This window comes from Lutra lutra, chromosome 11 (assembly GCF_902655055.1).
Source record: "Lutra lutra chromosome 11, mLutLut1.2, whole genome shotgun sequence".
NCBI lineage: Eukaryota > Metazoa > Chordata > Mammalia > Carnivora > Mustelidae > Lutra > Lutra lutra.
The window spans coordinates 21,594,990-21,614,401 of record NC_062288.1 but is presented as its reverse complement, the minus strand read 5'-3'; the positions used below and the strand labels follow the sequence as shown (position 1 = coordinate 21,614,401).

General features: G+C 44.9%; 1 protein-coding gene across 6 annotated transcripts in view; it reads right to left on the bottom strand.

Annotated features, from left to right (window-relative positions):
• NAPEPLD (N-acyl phosphatidylethanolamine phospholipase D) overlaps positions 1-19,015 on the bottom strand; it is a 53,686-nt gene extending 34,671 nt beyond the window's left edge. For 2 of the 6 annotated variants that reach the window (XR_007121356.1, XM_047694146.1), the window contains exon 1: positions 18,658-19,015. Coding sequence is in view for 1 of the 6 variants with exons in the window: in XM_047694146.1 (XP_047550102.1) it covers positions 18,658-18,863 (206 nt within the window). In the remaining 5 variants the exon portion in view is untranslated. Of the gene's footprint in view, positions 1-18,116; positions 18,625-18,657 lie in introns of those variants that run through there. The other 4 variants (XM_047694149.1, XM_047694150.1, XM_047694148.1 and 1 more) reach the window with 4 other exon arrangements.
• Positions 19,016-19,412: the final 397 nt, after the last annotated feature.

Below are 19,412 nucleotides of genomic sequence, written 5' to 3'. Positions count from 1 at the left end.
AGCAGGCTCCCCACTGAGTAGGGAGCCCCATGCAGGGCTCAATCCCAGGACCCCAAGATCATGACCTGAGCTGAAGGCAGAGGCTCAAAGGAGCCAACCAGGCATCCCTAATGCCCTTTTTTCTTTTCTTTTTTAAAGATTTTATTTATCTATTTGACAGAGAGAGACACAGTGAGAGAGGGAACACAAGCAGGGGGAGGGGGAGAGGGGGAAACAGGCTTCCCACTGAGCAGGGAGCCTGATGCGAGGTTCAATCCCAGGACCCTGAAATCATGACCTGAGCTGAAGGCAGACATTTAACGAATGAACCACCCCGGTGCCCCCCAATGCCCTTTTCTACCTGAAACACTAAGAGGTATAGCAGGCCAGTCACAAGACAAGGAAGCAGTGACAGTGAGAAGAGAAAGCACAGAATAAATCCAAGAAACAAGAGAGTGAATCAGCAAGATCTAAGCCTCTGGGTGACGGCAAACTTTGGGCTGTTCATAGGGCAGGCTGGGGGATGGGTAGCGCGGCAGGAGTCAGATAGGACACAACCAATGACCAAGCCAAGGAATTAGGGGAAAGCAAGTGTTTGGAGGATGCAAGAGAGAGTGGATTTCTGACCCAGTGAGCTTGAGATGGGGGTGAGACGACAGGGAGTCGTCCAAGTAGATGTGCTGAAGGACCCGCAGGGACATGGTGACCCTGGGACCCAGACTGCACTGGGGGGGACACAAGTGAAGGTAAGAGAATAGGGAGGTTTCCAGGGACCCGGGAGTAGAAGGAGAGTGGAAAAATGGGTTCAGTGCTCTGCTTTATCCTTAAGTAATGAAGAGTCTCTGCATGCCATCCCCATTTTCTTCCACCCACTCAGGCTCTCACCCCAGTCCACCCACAGAAACTGCTCTCCAGCAAAGAGCCGCCATCCTCTCTGAACATGCCCTCCACCCCAACACACACAAAATCCAGTCTTCGGGAATGATCTTTTCAAAGGCAGATCTGATACAACCAACAAAAAGGAAAAATCTCCAGAACCTTCCCTTGGTTCTCAGAATGAGGGCAGAAGTCAGCAAGAAGATGGGCCGTGAGGGTGATTGTGGCCTGGCCCACACTCTGCTCTGTGGCAGACACGTGGCCTTATTCTACTTCTTCAAATGCACGCACTCCCACCTCACCGCCACCTCTTATCATCACCGGGCCTTTGCCCATGATTTTTTTTTTTTTTTTTTAGATTTTTTATTTATTTGACAGACAGAGATCACAAGTAGGCAGAGGCAGGCAGAGAGAGAGAGAGGGGGAAAAGCAGGCTCCCCGCCGAGCAGAGACCCCGATGCGGGACTTGATCCCAGGACCCTGGGATCATGACCTGAGCCGAAGGCAGCAGCTTAACCCACTGAGCCACCCAGGTGCCCCTTCCCCACGATTTTTAAAATATCCTTCAATACCTGGACATGTATTCACAGGATCATACACGACCACAACAGCGTCCAGGCTACACGCTATGTGGGCACTCTGCACTGAGTGTGAAATGATTCGGAAAAATACAGAAGGACATGAAAACCTGAACTGTAACAATCTGGACTTGTTCTCTCGGAGGAAAAGTACTGGCAGTCCACTCGGTGCACGTGCAAAGGGACGAGCCCTACCAACAGGGGCTCCGGCGACAGAGTGAGCCTCGGCGGGCAGACACAGGAGCCTGGGCCACAGGAGAAGGGGCCTCATCACCTCCAGGTGTTCTGGCCGCTCTCGAGGGCACAGCAACAGCCTCACAGGGCGCATATTCAAACACTGAAAAGATCAAATGATGGGAAAAACGAAGACAGAACAAGAGTGGGTTCTGTGTGTGGCCCTGCTAGTCACTTGCTTTCCGCTTTGTAAATTCAGACATGCCTGATAACACATTCAGGCTGGAGTTTCCTTAATTAAACGTAGCAAATCTCCTCCTTATTTCTGGTTCTAGAACTCTCTCCAAATTGAACAAGTAAAATTTCAGCCTTCCTCTTAGCCCAGCGGTAAGCGAAAGGAGATGTGCGTACATGGGAAACAACCTGTGTTATAAGGGTTCAAAACTTGATGAGCATCTTTACCGAATGCTGATTTCCATCCAATTCAAGGCACCATGAATGGTGCACACTGTCATTTTATGTGTCACTAAGACTGTAAAATTATTATTATAAGACCATCCATTATATGACATAACCTGGTATCAGTGGTGTTCAAATGTGCATAAAAGTTCTGTCTTGACATTAATGAAATACACCAGTTTTTATACGCAGATACAGATTTTAGACAAAGAACAAAAACGTTAGCCTTGGTAATTAAATAGAATCAGAACCACAATTAATGTATTGACCCTCCTTTCCTCTGTGAACAGCTAACTTTGTGAACAACAGCTGAATTTAGAATCCAGAAGCAAATTTAAACAAAGCCCTAGGAACACTAATGTAAGTGCTCTTTTTTTAAAGAACAATTTGTTACGAAGAGGACGACATAAATTCCATCCAGTAATTATCAACTACATTCTCTACATTTCTTTGAAGATTAATTGCCTACTTAACAGGAGAAGGACGTACCCCACGTCCCTGTGACATTTGGTGAAGACAAGTCTGCCAAGTACAAATATTTTATTTTAATAACTGCACACATGGTAAAACACTTTCAAAAAACAAGGGCTCTCTGTTTCAAAAGCAAATGTTTTATCCTTTCTTTCTTTGACATTTAAGATTTGCCAGCTGCCTAGAATTGAATGCATTGCTTTATCATTCAGAAAGTTAAAGAAAAAAGTTACTTTTAATACAATGTATGTTTGGGATTTCAACGTGCTCATAAATCATGACACTGCGAATCATTATTCCTAGAGGGGACATTTAATAAATACTAATTGAGTGACTATCCATTACATACCCACAAAGATGCTGACAAGAAAGCTGGAAAACATTCAGAATTCTATTTTCAGATATCTCAAATAACATGAAATTCACCCTTTCAGAGCTGCAGTCCTATCTTTGGTGAAAAGGGTCCTTATATTATAACGCTAGGTAACATAGCTAACGAAACTATTTCAATTCACCAAAGTGTCTACAAAGGGCTTCCACAGCTTAAACTAAACAGTCTCCATCCCTCACAGACAATACAGACTTCCCAGAAGACTGGTGTTAATCCCCACATGCATTCAGGAGTCTGGTAGGGAGGGGATATTTGTCCTAGCGTGGGAAGTACACTGGCTAATGAAAGGGAGAATGTTCTGTGGGAGGTATGTACACCCCATACATCAACAAAGAAAGTACTGCATTAATTGTTATCAGTGATTTTTTTTTTAACCTCACATTGCTGACTTAACAACCAGTTTCACTAAAATGTTAAAGGAAAACAAAGCTAATAGCTTACTATACAATACCTGGGAGCGCACTAAAATTGAGTTATGACAACCTTTAATAATAGGTTAATCAAAAATATTTTAGGGGCGCCTGGGTGGCTCAGTGGGTTAAAGCCTCTGCCTTCGGCTCAGGTCATGATCTCAGGGTCCTGGGATTGAGCCCTGCACTGGGCTCTCTGATCAGTGGGGAGCCTGCTTTCCCCCCCTCCTCCCGCCTGCCTCTCTGCCTACTTGTGATCTCTGTCAAATAGATAAATAAAATCTTTAAAAAAAAAATTTTAGAATACCTATGTGTATACATATATACATAAAATGCATTTAGATGTATGTGTACATAGAAATAGATAGAAATCTATCACAGCAAAAAAAAAAAAATTAACCTTCACAACAGTGAAAAGAACATTGGTTGGGGCTGTAGAAGACAGGAGTCTAGCTTTTCCACTAACTAGAGAGAAATCATCGTGGGGAAAGTAACTTAACCTGTCTCAACATGGCCTTGCTCATCTGTGAAATTAAGATAACAACCAAATGTCTCCCTGAAGGGCTGTAATGAGGAGCAATCACGTCATGGCCTAGTATTCCCAAGTACTAACCAAATGCATATTGTGCCTTCTACTATTATTTATGTTCAGTAAAAATATAAAAAGTATGATAACTAGAACCTTTGAATCCAAGTGAAAGAACATTCTACATTCCAGATAGACTTAAAAATAGGTTGCTGAAATTGTTCTTAATTTTGTTTTAAAAAAAGCATTTTCATTAAAAAAAAATCTAAGTTTCCTGATCTTTTATAAAAATCAAAATAGGGGTGACTGGGAGGCTCAGTTGTTAAGCGTCTGCCTTCGGCTCGGGTCATGATCTCAGGGTCCTGGGATCGAGTCCCTGCATTGGGCTCCCTGCTTGGTGGGAAGCCTGCTTCTCTCTCTCCCTCTGCACCTGCTTGTGTTCCCTCTCTCACTGTCTCTGACAAATAAAATTTAAAAAAATATATTTTTTTTCTTATGCTAAAAAAAGAAACTTTAAATTTGCCTTATAAAGTGTTCATCTGATTACAGACAGAAAACTTACTTTAACAAATCATCAAGTTAATTCGCTTATCGGGACCCCCAGAATGGAAGCTACCCCGAGAATAGCCCACAAACCTAAACCCAAGTCAGCCCGCACTCATGGGAAACCCTTGTCAAGGAATCCTATCCCAATCCTCCAACCCAGCTTGGCAAGCTTCCCTTACCCTGAAAAGAGGACCGGCCAGAGTTCTAAGGAAATCCCCAACCTCCTAACCAATCATGCCCTGTTTCCACATTGCCTCTTCCAGACTCTAGAAAATGGACTCTTGCAAAAAAATTCCTCAGGCAGACTGTTCCACTGCTTCTGAAGCATTGTACTCCCTAGACCCATGCATTTTCTTCCCCTAAAATGAGGACATGAAATTTTTTTAAAAGATTTTATCCGTTTAATTCAGAGAGTGAGAAAGCACAACTGCGCATGAGCACAAGTGGGGGAAGCAGAGGGAGAAGCAGGCCCCCGGCATGAGGGGGGTGGGAGGGCAACCCCAGGACCCTGGGATCATTCCTGAGTCAAGTGCAGACGCATAACGCTTAACCGACTCAAGCCACCCAGACGCCCCAGGACGTGGAATTTGTTACTAGATTGTGTTCTGACACAAGTAATTCACAAAGAAATGCTATATTACCATAAGCAACAAAGACTCAGAACAGACAGTTTTGAGAAGAGGGAGTGCAGAACTCAACTGGACTCTCCAGGATACCAAGTAGAGAATGTGTTCTCTTTTCGAAAACTGGTCAAGGACAGCAAATGTTCTTGATCACAGAACACCAAAGGCTTTGAAAATTCTTCACTATTTGACCAAATTCAGTATATTGAACTAAAAAGTCATTTCACAGGCTATTAAAAGATTTTAAGTCTCCCAAATACATACACACTAGGTGTCTTCTCTATTATAATAAGAGTTTTTCGGGGCGCCTGGGTGGCTCAGTGGGTTGAAGCCTCTGCTTTCGGCTCAGGTCATGATCCCAGTGTCCTGGGATCGAGCCCCGCATCGGGCTCTCTGCTCAGCGGGAAGCCTGCTTCCTCCTCTCTCTCTGCCTGCCTCTCTGCTTACTTGTGATCTCTATCTGTCAAATAAATAAAATCTTTAAAAAAATTAAAAAATAAAAAAAAAATAAGAGTTTTTCATTTAAGTAAGAAAGCAAAGGTCTGATTAGAATTAGAAACAATAAACAAGGCAGCTTAAGACTAAAGTCCATTTTAAAATACCACCCACAGTACTCTAACTGGAATCCTTAGAATAATCCTACTAAAATGGAATGTTAAATAATAATAATAAATAAAATGGCATGTTATGGCAAACTGAGAAAACACGCATAAAGCAGGATGTTTACTGAAATGACAGTTATCACCTCCTTAGTATCTTAAAAATAATGCAAACAAAAAGTTCAGATTCATTTCTGGACTGAATGATACAATTCATTAACTGAAAAGGTTGGGGAATATGGGGAGGAAAGACTAGTTTGAAGCTTGAGAAAATTAAAAAGTGTTTCCCTGATCTGCTATAGGACCTTAAGGGTTCATTCATTATTCCATCAGCCAAGATCTGAACAATATATACTTTCAAAATGTGGCCTCTCTCTTGTCTCTGTCTCAATCCATTATGCAAAAAGAAAGCTTCTGTCTTTGAAGTATAACCCACAGGGGCACCTGGGTGGCTCAGTCATTAAGCCTCTGCCTTCAGCTCAGGTCATGATCCCAGGGTCCTGGGATCGAGCCCCACATTGGGCTCCCTGCTCCTTAGGATGCCTGCTTCTCCCTCTCCCACTCGCCCTGCTTGTGTTCCCTCTCTGTGTCTCTCTCTGTCAAATAAATAAATAAAATCTCTTAAAAATAAAATAAAGTATAACCCATAAAAAAAGATATACATATCCCCCCCCCCCCCGCATAAAGAAAAGGAATGGAGGGGCCCCTGGGTGGCTCAGTTAGTTAAGTGTCTGACTCTTGATTTCAGTTCAAGTCATGATCTCAGGGTCATGAGATCAAGTCCCACATCAGACTCCATGTCACTGGAGCTTGTTTAAGATTCTCGATCTTTCCCTCTGCCCTCCCCTCTGCTCATACACACATGAATGTGATCTCTCTCTCCAAAAAAAAGAGAGACTGGTCTTTATAGATCTTGGATAGAAAGGGGGTGCCTGGGTCGCTCAGTGGGTTGAGCCGCTGCCTTCGGCTCGGGTCATGATCTCAGGGTCCTGGGATCGAGTCCCGCATCGGGCTCTCTGCTCAGCGAGAAGCCTGCTTCCCTCTCTCTCTCTCTCTCTGCCTGCCTCTCCGTCTGCTTGTGATCTCTCTCTGTCAAATAAATAAATAAATAAATAATCTTTAAAAAGAAAGAAAGGGTAAGAAGGGGAAACACTCTCTTTTACTTCTGACTTCAGTTCTGGTCCCAACTTCCTGAACTTACAACAGGGTGACAATCCCAACAAACCCATCCTCAAGTTGAAAATACTGAAAGTTGAAAATTACCAAATGCGTTTGCCACACGTAACCTACCAAACATCACAGCTAAGCCTAGCCTGCCTTGCACATGCACAGAACACTTAAATAAGTCTACAACTGGGCAAAATCATCTGACACAAAGCCTGTTCTGTAATAAAGCGTTGAACGGCTCATGTATTTATTGACTACTGTACTGAAAGTGAAGAACAGAATGGTTGTATGGGGGACAGAACGGCTGCAAGTGTGTCAGCTGGGGACGCTCGGGATCACAAGACTGACTGGGAGCCCCGGAGTTGTCAGAATCACATCTTGGGTGGGTAGGGAGAGGGTGATTGGGTTATGGACACTGGGGATAATATGTGCTATGGTGAGTGCTATGAAGTATGTAACCCTGATGATTCACACACCTGTACCCCTGGGGCAAATATTACATTATATGTTAATAAAAATAATAATAAAAAAAAAAGAATCACATCATAAACCGTCAGCTGGTGTACAGTTCAAAATTTAAAGTATAGTTTCTAGGGACGCCTGGGTGGCTCAGTCAGTTAAGCCACTGCCTTTGGCTCAGGTCATGATCCCAGTGCCCTGGGATCGAGTCCCACATCAGGCTCCTTGCTCGGCCAGAGCCTGCTTCTCTCTCTGCCTCTGCCTGCTTGTGGGCTTGTGCTCACGCTCGCTCTCTCTCCCTCTCTCTCTCTCTCTCTGACAAATAAATTTTTTTTTAATTTTTTTTTAAGATTTTATTTATTTGACAGACAGATTACAAGTAGGCAAAGAGGCAGACAGAGAGAGAGGAGGAAGCAGGCTCCCTGCTGAGCAGAGAGCCCGATCTGGGGCTCGATCCCAGGACTCTGAGATCATGACCTGAGCTGAAGGCAGAGGCTTTAACCCACTGAGCCACCCAGGCACCCCTAAATAAATAAAAATCTTTAAAAAAAAAAAAAAAAAAAAAGTACAGTTTCTACTGAATACATATGCCTTTCCCACCATCATAAAGTCAAAAAATCGAAAGTCAAGCCATAGTAAATCAAAACTATCCACACTGACGTCTATAAGCTTTTTTTAAAAGATGTTATTTATTTATTTGACAGAGAGGGAGAGAACACAAGTAGGCAGAGAGGCAGGCAGAGAGTAGGGGAAGCAGGCTCCCGGCTGAGCAGGGAGCCCGACGTGGGACTCAATCCCAGGACCCTGGCTCATGACCTGAGCCAAAGACGGCCGCTTACCCTACTGAGCCACATCCAGGTGCCCCTGAAGTCTTTAAGCTTTAAAAAGCCACTATCGGGGCTCCTGGATAGCTCAGTCAGTGGAGCATGGGCTGTGGATTTCGGCTCAGGTCATGATCTCGGGGTTGTGGGATCCAGCCCCACATCAGGCTCCACGCTCTGTGTGGAGTCTGCTTGTCCCTCTCCCTCTGCTTCTCCCTCCACTCGCATGCACACTCTCTCAAATAAATACATAAAGTCTTTTTTAAAAAAGTCACTTACCATCATTAAGACTCTCTCTGTTCATAGAAAGAGAGGCCTGAGCCATAACCTTAAGGCCCCTTCAAACCTCCCCAATTCTAACAATCTGTGGCTGCCCCAGAGAACCTGCTCGACCACATAATGCACCCCCCCTCTCCAACGTGGCCGCCACCGTGGTTGGCGTTCTACTCCCCGGTAGGAAGTCCCCAGCTAAAGTTAGCTTGGAGGCAGCCGCCTGCCCAGGCCAGGTTCGCAAGGAATAAGCACAGTGTTTTTCAGCCAAGAACACCAACCTTAGCTACTTGGAGGAAGTGTAGTTTCCTGGGTTTATCAGGCAAAGCAGGAGATCATTTAAAGCTTAAAATATTTCAGAAGAGATTTCATGACAAATCTAATCATCAAACAGCCATTAGATTTTCACCCTTTAAAAAGATTCCAGGTATAATTTGTAAGGGCCTAGACTTCAATCATTTCTAGAGACATTTACCAAACACTGACTGTCTACTGTATCTAAACTCCAGGCAAAAAAAAAAAAAAGAAACCTCTTCAGCAACCCTACAGATTTTGGAGAAACAGGTTTACAGAAGTATCAGCTATGAATCCTGAAAACTACAGTTTTTAGGATAAGACATTTCCAAAACAACTGGCCCAAATACTTCTCCTTCTATGCCAAAGGGTTCGCACTTAAGAGAAGTTCTAAGGTCCCCAGCATCAGGCACGCCAAAGAGGCTCGCAAGCTTCTGGATGCAGACAACCAGTTATGGGGCCCTGATGTCAACAGAGGGGGATGGAAAGCAAGACAGGCACCAGGGAGGTTCCCTGAGCCTCTGGCTCATGTACAAGGGAATATGGCCAGAGCGCAGACTCCTGGACATCGGCCTCATCAATCCTTCCTGAGGAAAAGGTAAATGACAACAAACCAACCAACAGCCGGGGCTTTTACAAGGAAGCAAGGCCCAGGGCACTGCTGAGGTCAGACCCTGTTCAGTCCGTCTGCTGACAGTATAACAGCAGGTTCAGTGTCGCACCACGTGACATCCCCAAAAGGTCAACTAACATAATCTTGAAGTTCAAAGGAACTTTAAGTTCAATTCTATATATACTTCTAAAGTACTTTATTTATTCATTTGAGAGAGTGAGAGAGAGAAAAAGTGCATGCACAAGCAGGAGGAAAGTGCAGAGGGAGCGGGACTGAGCCACCAAGACATCCTAATTATATACATTTTTTGATTGGCGTTTATAATTTACTATCTAATTCCTGGTATTATTAAGATATACTAAGTTGAAGGGCGCCTCGGTAGCTCAGTCGTTAAGCGTCTGCCTTCGGCTCAGGTCATGATCCCAGGGTCCTGGGATTGAGTCCCGCATCGGGCTCCCGGCTCGCAGGGAAGCCTGCTTCTCCCTCTCCCGCTCCTCCTGCTTATGTTCCCTTCTCTCTCTGTGTCTCTCTGTCAAACAAACAAATACAATCTTTAAAAAAAAAAAAAGATACTTCCCAACTTCGTAGGTACCCTTGTCACCTCTAAGTCTTAGTTTCCTTGTCTGATGCCCTTTCGTTGTGGTATTGGACAAAATGTACGTAATCCTAAACCCAGCGTCTGGCACACAACAAGCGCACAACAACTGTAAGCCACTACATTATATTCTAAACATATAATCCATTTTTAAATTTCTGCACTAATAAAATATGGGAGCTAAGTAAGGGTAATGGCACAAACTGAAATGAACTGTAGAAAGTGTTTTTGTTCTTATATTTGAGTAAAAGTAGCCCTGGTCTTCCTAGAATTCACACAACTAAAAACAAACATGAAACCACAACTCTCCACAGGATTCCTCAGCAACTTTCTGAATCCACCAGGAGATTCCTAAACCCTGAACAGTGTCCTGATTCTGAAAGTAATAATCCTCTCGCCTTCACCTCCTTATCTCCCCTGTCTGCCCCCCAGGGAGAAAAATGTGCAAACTCAGGACACTAATAGTAGCCACACCTACAATCGGCACTCTCCCCATCGCGGGAGCCCCAGTTAGCAAGATTCTTTGGCTCAAAGGAGAAGCTTTCCATCATAGGAGCGTGCAAAACAGGCAAGCCAGGCCAACGCTGGCTAAATGTCCCCTAGAGCATTTCAGTGTCTTCTATCTCCAAACCAACTAGTCTCTGGGTTCTCCCGCCTCCGCCTCCCGTGGTCAAAACAGGTAATTAAGGAAGGATCTGATCTGGAGTGTGACTGATAGGCACCAACGTGGGGCTCCTCCCTAAGTATCTCTAAGCCAGCTGGGTACCAAGCCTTAAACCTGGGATTCTCAAGGCTGGCTGCCCATCAGAATGACCAATGGTTTAAAAACTATACTCGAAGCTACTGAATCAAAAGGTGAGGTGGGGGTTCCCCAGAGAGTTTTAAACAGCTCTGTGGGTGATCCCAATACACAGTCAGGGTTAAGAACAGCTACTCTGAATTAGTCATTGGCATACAAGTAGGACAGACATTTAAGAAGGACCAAAAGGACTTTCCGGTACCCCCAAACGTATGCTAGCCTGGCAAATGCCAACAGTAAAGCCCTTCCTCCCTGCCCCAAACTCCAAGTTGGAGAGGGAGCATCACCCCGAGACGGCCACACGGTGCTGGGACTGGGAAGACCACAGGGCTAAGAGCCAAGTGGGAGAGGTCACAGACTTGTCTTCAGTCCAGCTGAGTCACAGATTCGACTCCGTGCTCCCAGGAAGCCAAACCCAAAGAAAAAGAAACATAATCGATGACAATTGACATGGTCTATGATAACCCACAGCAGCCTCTACGTGAGGAGTGTTCCAGAAATACTTATAGAATAAATAAATGAAGATCAGGAGTTTAATCTAATTCTTCTTCACTGGGACAGAGTTAATTGTTTTTAAAAAGACTCATTGGGAATCAAATTGTAGGAGAAGCAAAAGTAACAAAAGGACAGTGAGACAAAAGCCAACAGAGGGTGTTCTTATTACTAATTATTGAAATAAAAACTAAAAAATCCTGGGGAATTCTTGAGACCTTGAATCCGATAACAATAAAGCTGTGACCTAGTTGGAAAGATCAGAAGATGCCGGGGCGCCTGGGTGGCTCAGCCGGTGAAGTGTCCGACTCCAGGTTTCAGCTCAGGTCACGATGTCACAGTCCTGTGAAGGTGCCCACATCAGGCTCTGTGCTGAGCTGAGCATGGAGGCTGCTTAGGATTCTCTGCCTCTCCTCTCCCTGTGCTCCTTTCATCTCATCCCATCTCTCTCAAAAAAAAAAAAAAACCAAAACAACAACAACAACAACAAAACCTAATTAAAAATGCTCTAGGGGCACCTGGGTGGCTCAGTCATTAAGCATCTGCCTTTGGCTTCAGGTCATGATTCCAGGGTCCTGGGATGGAGCCCCTCAGTGGGGAGACTGCATCTCCCTCTCCCTACCACTCTCTACCACTCCCTCTTCTTGTGCTCACGCTCTCACTTGTTGTCAAATATATAAAATCTTTCAAAAATAAATAAAGTTAAAAAATGTCCTAAAATCAAAATAAAACCCAAAAAAACCTAGAAGAGGTCCACCATAAAATCTAGTCCCCTCTTTCCTCTTCAGTAACAGAGGCCCAGTTTTACCTAGGGTAGCTAGCCAGGCACCAGCTAAATGACCACCTTTCCTACCTTTCCAAGCAGGGATGAGCCCTACCAACGCTTGGGATTCAAGCGGAAGTCTCCCACGTTGCTTCTGGGAGTCTCCCTGAAGGGCAAGAGAGACACTGATTTTTCCTGCATCTTCCCGGCCGGAGCCACCCTGAGTGTGAAAGCCACTTCCTGGGAATGGCACAAGAACGAGGACTTCAGGGGCCACCAGACCCACACTCTGATTTTTCCAGCTCTAAGCCTCCCAAAACTAATCCCAACTGAGACAATAACCACAGCTGTGAAGGTCAGGGAAGCTATGGAGACACGGAATCCCTCCTACTGCAAACTCAGGTGAGCCGCGCAGACACGTGACCGCTCTAGTTCACTGCCTTCTGTGTGCCGGTTTAAACACATTCACCATCTCACTCAATCCTCAACAGTCCCAGGAGCAGAGGTCATCCTTATGTTCAAGGCGATGTAACAAAAGGTTTACGGAGTTTAACTGTTCACATTAGGGCGCCTGGGTGGCTCAGTCATTAAGAGTCTGCCTTCGGCTCAGGTCATGGTCCCAAGGTCCTAGGATCAAGCCCCGCATGGGGCTCCCTGCTCCGTGGGGAGCCTGCTTCTCCCTCTCCTACTCCTCCTGCCTGTGTTCCCTTCCTCACTGGGTCTCTGTCAAATAAATAAATAAAAATCTTTAAGAAAAAAAAAAAAGGCAGTTTACATAAAGTCAAAAAGCTGGTTAACATTTGGGCCTGGAGATCCAACCCAAGTAGAATCAGATTCCAGAGCCCGTGCTCTTTCCGCTAATCATGTTAAATCTGCAAGAAAAATCCAGTAAGTTTATCTTAAACAGATACCATGTTCCAAGTTGGCAGCATATAGCCAACAGTTACAGTCTGACGGGCAAGGCTAGCCTTTTTTGCTTTCAACAATGTCCTCTTTTTTCCCTTTCAAAGTAAAAAACACTTAGTAGTTCCCTGATAAGTTCCCTTATAAATATAACTGCCCTTTTACTTTTACATGGAGAAGAGTTCAAATGTGACCTATTTAATCACTAAACTGTTCGCGTTTAAAGTTACACAGAAAAGAACAAGTGATTTTATTTATATAGTTCTATACTCCAGTTGTATAAACAGATAATATCCAGGAGGCCTTGAAGATATTTTCCTTGCCTTTGAAAAGATGTTTTTGAGTTCCTATTACCCACCATGGCATTTCATCCTTCCAACTGGGAAGGACTGTTAATCACAGTCAATTGAGACACCTTCAGGCAGGGAGACCAACACATCTAGTGTGCCCAGGCCTTACCCAGTCACAGCAGGGAGAGTCCTCCATCCTGAGAAACTCCTCAGTCCCAGAAAAACTTGGAGGAGTGACCACTATGTGGCCTCGGGGTACCATATAAATGCACAGTTAGGTCTTCAACAAAATTTACTAAAATGTGAGCAGTTTATAGTAAATCAGAGATGACCATTATTATAAAGTATGATTTAAGATATTTGGAATTATAAAGGAATTATCAAGGAATTATAGGAATTATAAAGCTCTACATATTCATGCTTAACCAGAAGAAGGCTGCTGAGATGGTCCAGAGCTTGTCAACTTCTTCACTTCAATACCCACTATGCCCACCAGCATTCATATTCATGGAGTTAAAAAAAAAATAAGCTTTGAACAGCACAAATACATTTATACACAATGAACATCTCATCTACAAATAAAATTGAGACACGAGATGAGCAAAGAATGAGAGAGGAATCAACTTTCACCCAAGAATGTTAAAGTGAAATGGGAGAAAAGTCTCATTTTGAGGTTTCAGTTTTGCAAGATCATGATAGGCTAAATACTCTTTCAAGAGAAGAAACAGGAAATCTATAAATTAAACAGGTTGGGCCAGTGCATACTAAAGTCCTTTCTCACTTGAACATTCCATGACTCAAGTTCATCACTCTGTGACCCCTTTACTTCACAGGTGAAGCACATCAGGCCGGAGGGTTACAGGACATTCCAAGGGTCCATCTGTGGCTGGGGATAGAGCTGGAGCTGTTTATAAGCCACGCTCATCATAATTAGGTTTAAAAACACTTGGACTGGGGTGCCTGGGTGGCTCAGTCAGTTAAGAGCCTTTGGCTCGGGTCACGATCCCAGGATCGAGCCCAGTGTTCCTGCTCATTTGGGAGTCTGCTGTTCCCTCTCCCTCTCTCTCAAATAAAATCTTAAAAACACTTGGACCAAAAGAACATATGATGAGCATAAAAAGATAAAGGTCACATTTCACCTCAGGTAGGGTATTTTACTTAGTTTAGCTCATAAACAGATAAATGGGCCTTAACATTTTTTTTAAAAGGGAGTCTCGAAACTTTTTTTTTTAAGATTTTATTTATTTATTTGACAGAGAGAGATCATAAGTAGGCAGAGAGGCAGGCAGAGAGAGAGAAGGGGAGAAGCAGGCTCCCCGAGGAGCAGAGAGCCCGATGCGGGACTTGATCCCAGGACCCTGAGATCATGACCTGAGCCAAAGGCAGAGGCTTAACCCACTGAGCTACCCAGGTGCCCTAGAAACTCTTTTATTTTTTTTTTTTTAAGATTTTATTTATTTATTTGACAGAGAGAGATCACAAGTAGACGGAGAGGAAGGCAGAGAGAGAGAGAGAGAGAGAGGGAAGCAGGCTTCTTGCTGAGCAGAGAGCCCGATGTGGGACTCGATCCCAGGACCCTGAGATCATGACCTGAGCCGAAGGCAGCGGCTTAACCCACTGAGCCACCCAGGAGCCCCTAGAAACTCTTTTAAACTGTCCTTCGATACTTCAACCATATAACGGTACAATATTCTTTTTTTTTTTTTTTCAGTGTTTCAAGATTCATTGTTTATGCACCAACGGCACAATATTCTGAAATATATGCAGTACTTTTCACAAACTCTCCAAACAAGCCAAAGGAAGGAACACAGTGCCTTGAAAAGAGAACAAACATCTTTGTAATCTGAAGGACCCTCAAAATACTGAAAACTTTTCAAACTAATCATTGCTGCTGTCCGGGTGTCCTAGCATCAGGGTCTTAGCAAAACAAGCAAGCACTTTACCAGTTTAAGAGGTGCCAGAAACAATGAGGAAGCTTGGGGTTTATTATGACAACTCTACTCTAAAAACGAGAGATTACAAACGAGCACGGAAGTATACAGGCACTTCCCGTTCAGCCAATATGTTACCAGCCCTTAATCTGGGAAGACCCCCAATTTAGACTAACCTGAAAATCTGGGACATCTGAGTGGCTCAGTCAGTTAACCACCTGCCTTGGGCTCAGATCATGATCCCAGGGCCACAGGATACAGTCCCACATCCGGCTCCCTGCTCAGTGAGGAGTCTGCCGCTCTGCCGCTCCCCCTGCTTGAGCGCGCTCGTGTGCTCTCTTTCTCTCTCTCACATAAATAAAATCTTTTTTAAAAAAAGAAAATCTGCTGCCTTCCCGGGAAAAGATGGATTATTTTAGGTAGCAGGTACAGACTGAGCTATTTCTCATTCAAGTGTTTGAACTGATGCTGACCCATCTGCATGCCAGGCCTAGAACTGACCCCTAGGACCCCTAGAACCCCTAGAACTGACACTACTGATCACTCACAAACAGGTTTAGGGGTGTCATCTACAGCTGTAATGCTGACCAAAGCTTGCTGAGCCCCACCACCCAACCCGGGTTTCACTGGTACCCCTTTCTAACAAGGGGCAGCAGGGGACATTCCTGCACAAGGCCAGAGCTGCTGTGCTCAGGGACCTCTGCTAAAATTTCCTAGGCTCGGGGCGCCTGGGTGGCTCAGTGGGTTAAGCCGCTGCCTTCAGCTCAGGTCATGATCTCGGAGTCCTGGGATCAAGCCCCGCATCGGGCTCTCTGCTCAGCAGGGAGCCTGCTTCCTCCTCTCTCTCTCTGCCTGCCTCTCTGCCTGCTTGTGATCTCTCTGTCAAATAAATAAATAAAAATCTTTAAAAATAAAAAAAATAAAAAAAAAATCTCCTAGGCTCTCAGTTTTCTGACTGCCTCATCTGTGGAATGGGGCATGTCCATTAAATCAAGCTAAAAATACATAAATACTTGAAAGGTCTTCGTAAGTTACAATCTTAATACTGATAACACGTTATCCAACCGAGTTGACAAAAGACAAAAGACAAAGACTTTCTGACTGCCCCTGAGGTCATCCAAATTCACATATAATCTGTCACAGAAGTCTTAATATTTAAATACACAATAAGCACTTATTAATTCAAAAAACAAGTCGACCAAAGTACTATAAATTATAGACAGGTAGGTAAAATTCTTCAGTTAGAATGGCATATTACTAGAACCCTATTCTGGAAATCACACTATTTCTTTTCTTCTCTTTTCTTTTGTTAAGATTTACTTATTTGAGGCAGGAGGGGAGAGGGAATGGGAGGGAGAATCTCAAGCCTACTCTGTACTGAGGGGGGAGCCTGACTTTGGGGCTGGATCCCACCACCCTGAGATCACGCCCTAAGCAGAACCAAGAGTTGGACATTTAACCAACTGCACCACCCAGGCGCCCCGCATGAGTGATTTTTTTTTAATGCCAATTTTACACATGCCCTCATAGGCTTTCAATATAAAGGTGCTCGTTAACAATTAATTACATGCACAGTTCATTTCCCCAATAATATTTCAATGCACTTTTTACTTGTATCCTTTTCAATCTAAAATGCCAGATCAACACAGCCCCCAGCTACAGTCATATTCTTATTTACATAAAAGGAGTAGAATGGACTGGAAAAACCCTCTACATCCAAAGCTACCTACCACTACAAAGAAAAAGGAGATTGAAAATCAAAGGCAAATAGTACTTTTCCAAATACAGACAAAATGTTCTTTAAAATCCCCAAACTCCTAAGTACCAAAGGAACATAATAACCTTTTCAAACAAACATAAGAGGATGACTGTATCAACTAAAACAGAACCAAAACCCTACAATGGAATGCTTATATTAAAATGTCTTTCTGGGGCGCCTGGGTGGCTCAGTGGGTTAAGCCTCTGCCTTCAACTCAGGTCATGATCTCAGAGTCCTGGGATGGAGCCTGGCTTTGGGCTCTCTGCTCAGAGGGGAGCCCGCTTACCCCCACCCCTCTGCCTGCCTCTCTGCCTACTTGTGATCTCTCTGTGAAATACATAAAATCTTTAAAAAAGGAGAAAAATAAAGAAAATAAAATGTCCTTCATACAATCACCCCTGGACTAATCTAAAAATTAAGTTTTGCAATGTGAAATCTGTACTATTTAACCTGGAATTGTAAGCAAAAATAGGGTATGAGAACTATTCTTAAGTATTTTCCCCTTGCAAGAAATTCTTGCAACAGGAAAGCCTGCAGAATGCAATTTTTGAAATTGGGACTGTATTTCCAGTTGAGTCACAACAGTATTAAATTATTAAACAAGTACACTTGCCCTAATTTCTTCTCTCACAGACCTCATGTTTTTTTGCAACAACATCCGACTGCTGTGCGATATAGGTAATCTTTTCTTTTTAAAGATTACGTAACTTCTTTCTAAACGCTATCTATGTCCGAGACTACATCAAAAACGGTGTACCTAAAACATAAACAGAACTGCTAGATATCGACTTTTAACGGAGATTGAAAGTGTTTAATTTTCAGAGAGCTAGCTCAGGAATGACTTTCTCAATAAATTAATCAGAATTATCAAACAGCAAATACTCCATGCTCAGCCAAAGTAAACGAGATGAGTCCTATTATAACAGTAAAGGCAAAGACAAGAACTAAGTGACTTTTTAAAGGTTAACTTTTCTCATTCTCCCAGTATTTTCCAGGTTCGACTGCTGTGTTGATGATGCACGGCTGGAGTCCGTGGGAGCATATTTCTCAACTATAGGGACCACAGCGAGTTCTACATCGGGGAGGAAAAAACGCTACCTGCATACCCGCTCCGAAAAACCTGCAATACCCAACTTAAGAAACCACCACGGGACAGAAAACTCAAGAAAGCAACAGCTTCCACCACCCCACCCCACTTTGCTCCTTTCTTTTGCTCTCCCATTCAGTTAACTTTGAATACAAAAGCAGAGAAACCTGTTGGAGATATATTTTATATATATATATATATATATATATATATATATAATTTTTTTTTTAAAGATAAATACCATATATGAAGCAGAAAAAAGTTCCTCTAAGGAAGCTGTCGACCACTCATTTACAAACACAGCCAAAGGTACACCCACATGTATTCCGATCAGGGAAGATGCAACCTGGTGATTTGCAGAGAAGATGGGATCTGAAACAAGTCCCAGAGACGGCTACTCTCCCAACAGGAGGGGGGGTAAAAAAAAAAAAAAAAAAAAGTGGCTCTTCACCCAGGCAGCTTCAGCGATGTGGGCTCCGCAACTCCCGAGGTGCGGAAATTCAAACGCAGCCCTGCCGCTCACAAGCGCAGCGTCTCCAGGAGGGGGCAGGGCTCGGCACACCCGGAATCCCACCCACGGCGCGCTCTGCTTCCCGGAGGAGTCCACAAACAGCCCCAGGCCGGGAGTGCGCGCTGCTCCACCCAGAGGCCGAGGAGAAAGCGAGCTGCGAAAGGGATGCGCGGGCGGGAAGAAGCGCCCTGCGCCGGGCGGGAGCGGGAGCTGGAGCGCAGAAGTCCCGGCGCTCCAACCCCCCGCGGCGGAGGGGCGGGGCGGGGCTCACCTGGCGTAGGGGGCCGCAGGGCGCGCGCGCCGCCGCTGCTCCTCCTGGGCTGCGGGCCACGGCGCCCTCGAGCACAGCGCCGCCGCGCAGCGGGAGTGGCCCCGGCGGCCGGCGCCCGGGTTCTTCCGCCCCCGGCTCCGGCGCGCCGGCTTCGCCGAGGGTGCCAGCAGCAGCAGGCACCGCCTCAACGCCCGCCGCCTCGCCATCCCGGAGGCGAGCTGAACCCATGAGCCGAGGCAAAGTTCGCTCCACGTGGCCTGCTCACTCACTCATTGTGACCTTCGAATCTGGCAGTCCTGCCAGCGTCGGAACTGCCGCTTCGGCCTTTACCAAGATGGCCGCCCCCCGCGGACCCCAACGCTGAGGCCATCTTGGTAAAGGAGGCGCTGCGGGGCACGCGCTTAGCAGCACACGGCCCCACCCCCACCCCCCTCCGCTGGCCTCCGGGCCAGCGCGCGCCTGGTGTTCGCGCTGCAGAAACCTTTCCCCTACCCTACTGGTTACGGTGCCCCAAACCTGTAGCTAACTTTCAGATGAATGAACACGTTCCTACATACCAGCCCTAGGTGCTAAGACTAAGTGGGATCTTGGTGGCATCTCATAACCCGCTATTGTAGTAGACAAGCTCTTGGTAGCAGAATACTTAAAACCGATGGCGCCATGAGCTTGGCAGCAAAGAAACTAATTTGAAGTATGTACAAGAGATATTGCATATTAATGGCAGCACTGCCTTGTCACAGTGTGTTCATTACCTC